The sequence below is a fragment of the Diaphorina citri genome, unplaced genomic scaffold (assembly GCF_000475195.1).
Source record: "Diaphorina citri unplaced genomic scaffold, Diaci psyllid genome assembly version 1.1 scaffold4819, whole genome shotgun sequence".
In the NCBI taxonomy this organism is placed as follows: domain Eukaryota; kingdom Metazoa; phylum Arthropoda; class Insecta; order Hemiptera; family Psyllidae; genus Diaphorina; species Diaphorina citri.
The window spans coordinates 5237-9252 of NW_007382206.1; the positions used below are offsets into that span (position 1 = coordinate 5237).

The 4016-nt window shown below is 48.8% G+C and overlaps 1 protein-coding gene across 1 annotated transcript in view; it reads left to right on the forward strand.

Moving 5' to 3' along the window:
- LOC113472331 overlaps positions 1 to 2783 on the forward strand; it is a 7556-nt gene extending 4773 nt beyond the window's left edge. The window contains exon 2 of the mRNA XM_026832026.1: positions 1870 to 2783. Within this exon, the coding sequence (XP_026687827.1) occupies positions 1870 to 2424 (555 nt within the window). The 3' untranslated portion in view covers positions 2425 to 2783. The remainder of the gene's footprint in view (positions 1 to 1869) is intronic.
- The last annotated feature ends 1233 nt before the right edge of the window (positions 2784 to 4016 follow it).

Sequence of the window (4016 nt, forward strand, 5' to 3'; positions counted from 1 at the left end):
CGCAATTTTGTCGCTAAGAAGTCGATCATTCCATCTCGTTCGTGGATGTGATTGGTCTGCAGGCGCCACTCTCAGCGTAAGCATTCTGTCTTTATCACGTTCCCAAAATTTGGGTGTATAACAAATGTCGATCATCCATCTGTCGTGGATGTGATTGTCTGCCGCGGGCCACTCTCAGCGTAACTTTCTTCTTTATGCACGTCCCATTATTTGGGTGTATAACAAATTGTCGATCATCCATCTGTCGTGGGATGTGATTGTCTGCAGCGCCACTCTCAGCGATAACCTTCTCTTCGTGTATCACGTCGCCAAACGTTTGGGGTGTATAACAAATTGTCGATCATCCATCTGTCGTGGATGTGATTGTCTTTCATTCGCGACAACACGGAACAATTGATACCTCGAGATCAACGTGACGACGTATCGTATGTGCTTTGAAAATAGGAAATTTATCACAATGGTCGTTGTAACGCCGACGACAACGGGTACGCCTCTTTCAATTCTGTTCTTCAACAACGATGTTTTGAACATGCACGCAGGTCCCGTCCACACTTTGAACACCATTTTGTGTGTTTCCGAAAACACAACAAAAGTCGAAGACAACAGTAGAAGATCGTATCGCGCAAAACGTTTCGACTAAGATCAGAAATCATCGCCATACATTTCGCAATTTGTCGTAAAGTCGATCATCCATCTGTACTGTGGATGTGATTGTCTGCAGCGCCACTCTCGAGTCCGTAACATTCTTCTTTATCACGTCCCAAATTTGCGGTGGTATAACAAATTGTCGATCATCCAATCTGGTCGTGGATGTGATTGTCTGCAGCGCCACTCTCAGCGTAAACCTTTCTTCTATCACGTCCAAATTTGTGGTGTATAACAAATTGCGATCATCCATCTGTCGTGGATGTGATTGTCTTTCATTCGCGACGACACAAACAATTGATACTCGAGATCAACGTGACGTATTTCGTATTTGCTTTTGAAAATAGGGAAATTTATCAACAATAGTCCGTTGTAATCGCCGACGACAACGGGTACGCCTTCTGTTCAATTTGTTCTTCAACAACGATGTTTTGAACATGGCACGCAGGTCCCGTCAAACACACTCTGAAACAACCATTTTGGTGTGTTTCCGAAACAAACAAAAGTCGAAGACAACAGTAGAAGATCGTATCGCTGCAAAACGTTTCGACTAGATCAAAATCATCGCCATACCATTTCGCAATTTTGTCGCTGAAGTCGATCATCCATTCTGTCGTGGATGTGAATGGTCTGCATTCGGACTTCGGATTCGAGAATCTCGCGAGCACACATGGTGGCCACGGATTTTCGGTTTTGCCGATGACGTGAGCGTACGGGATCGTACGTTCTTTAAAGAAGAGTCAGCAAACATTTGAACATGAAAACGTCCCATTCCATTTCGATGTTGAGCAAAGTGGTCGGTGATGAGTGCTTGGTCGGCCATCGTATTGATTTTGTTGGCCTTGCGTGTCCACGTGTTCTTCAATTGCGACGACGAACTTCGGGTGTATACCTATATTTACATTTTTCTTTGTGCAATCAATTGATCGGTACCAGGATAGTCACCTTTTCGCGATGGGTTCCTCATCTGACCAGCCAGTGTCCATCGTCCTTCGCCATACAAGGAACAAATTGTCTCGAATATCAACCACTGTCGTCACCACCCTTACTCCACTGAACAAGCTAAGAGCATCGCTGGCACGAATCGATCGTGCCGTACGCCCTTTGAGGTGTCCTGTTCCAAAGTTTCGAGCGTATTTCCATTCAGGAAATTTCCATTCGTGTGGCGCGTTTCATCATGAGGTTATGCATCCAAACGTAGGTATCGGTACTATCGGTATACAGTCGTGTATACGCGGAGCTCACGGCGTCATCGACGAGCCAACGTGGGGCGCGACGACGATGCCCGGCGTCGTCAATTTGGCCGAAACGGGCGACAAAGGCGGGCGCGTACCGATTCCGGCGCCTCCGCCAACCGCCGATCTGAGCGTCGACTACGAAAAAATTTTCGAACGAGGATGGCTCGATTCGGCCGCCAAAGGAGGAGGCGAGGGTGACGACGAACAAATGTTTGACCAGAAAGGATCGGCTTGTTCGCCGTGCGCTATGGGATTCGTGCAATTGGACAACCGAAACGCAAAAACGGGCAACATCGACCGCACCGTGAAAGTTCCCTACGTCAAGTCGTCGTCCGACGATTATTATTCGGATCGTCTGGTAAATTTGCCATTGCCCTGTATAGCGGCCAATTCCATCGTAGACAATTCAACGTTCGGCGGGTCGTACACAAACGTACGGCTTTGTCCGTCGGGAACGTCACGGTGCGTCAACATGCTCGTCGACGTCAGTCTCGGACCATCGTTCAACGCCCGCCGCCTACTCAACAGCAACCTGTCGTGAGAAATGAAGAAGAGTAAAAGAAAACGCGTCGCGAATAATTTCTTTACAAAATACATCTAATCGCAATAAAATATACAACATTTATCAAAAAAAAAACAAAGTCTTTACGTTTCATTGATTAATCACAAAAAAGAAGAATGTGTAAATCGGTGGGGTACAGTCGAGAGAAAAGTTAACAACCGGCCGATCAAAAGGCGGCGACGGCGGCGGCTGCTGCAGCTGCAGAATTTGGCCTCACGTCTCGGACAAATTCGTACAACACAAAGGAATGGCCCTGGAATACAGTTCCGCCCGAAACGGCGAACGGCGCCTTGACGTATTGTTGATTCTCGATCACGTACGTGTCGTACAAGCCGGGGGTTATACTAAAGTACGTGAAAAAGTGGAGATTGTAAATGCCAGTCGTCATATTGTCTATACTGTCGATTCGAGAGACGTCGATTCGCGCCGAGTTCAGTATTTCGTCTTTGCGCAAGCTCTGACTTGGTTTGCGTCCCTTGGTTCGATCTTGCTCGTAGTACACCTTGACGCACCACGGCTCCACCAACGTTTTCAGGTCCACCATCATCCACTCGAACGCGGGCAAAAAGTAGATGGTTTTGAAGTCTGGCGGGAGAAAAAAATCCGTCTGCGACATGGCTATCGAGTGCAGATTGGACGCCAGCCTGTCGTTTTGTACGATTTCCACTTCATTTACCATCGTTGTCAAGTGTATGTTGCGGCCCGACGTGAGATGAGATCTGATTGCGTGCCATTGAGCGTCGACTTCGGAGCCAGTCCTCGGCTTGCTGCAGAATGTATCGACAAAACTAAATACGTCGATCGGACACGCGTCTCGGTAGGAAAAACAATCCACCGAGTGCTGACCGTCGGCGTCGAGTTCGGCGGCGGCTTCGTTTCCATCGTCGTCGGTGGCGTCGACGACAATGGTTTCCCAATCCTCTCGGACGCCCGGATGCGTTTTCACGCACAACGTGCTCCTGCACATTATTTCTCGGTCATTGGGTACCACCAGACCAAACAGATAGCGGTGTACGAACCAACAGAGTGTGTTGACGTCGCAAGCACTCAATCGATTGGGCGGTATGGTGGCGAGCGTGTTGCAGATGCTTGTTCCTTCCTCGAACGAGCTGAACATTATGCACGCCAGCACCGCCAACTTGGACGCCTTCATCTTGATTGATTCGGCCAACCCGTTGAATACGGTCCGCAGCCGCATCAGCATGAGCAAGTCGTTCGTGATGTTGGCCGCGGGCAACACGTTGGCCACACCGACAACGGGCAAGCGATTCTTGGACGAAAATGCTTGGTTTTTTAACGACCCAAACCAGTTCGACGGCATGGTGGCGTCCGAGTTTTTAAATACAATCTGATTACCGTTGACTGGTTCAAGAAAGTTGAGGTCCTTGCAGCTGCGAAAAAGTTGGCGGCTATCCTTGGTATAGTATTCGGCAGCGTCAGCGTCGCCATGTCGCTTGCAGACGTATCGCCTCAACATTGACTCTGACGCGTTGTCTACCCAGAAATAGGCGCTCCGCTGATTTATGGTTTTTGGCACTACAGGTACGCGCGTCGAGCGAACCTTGCCGCCG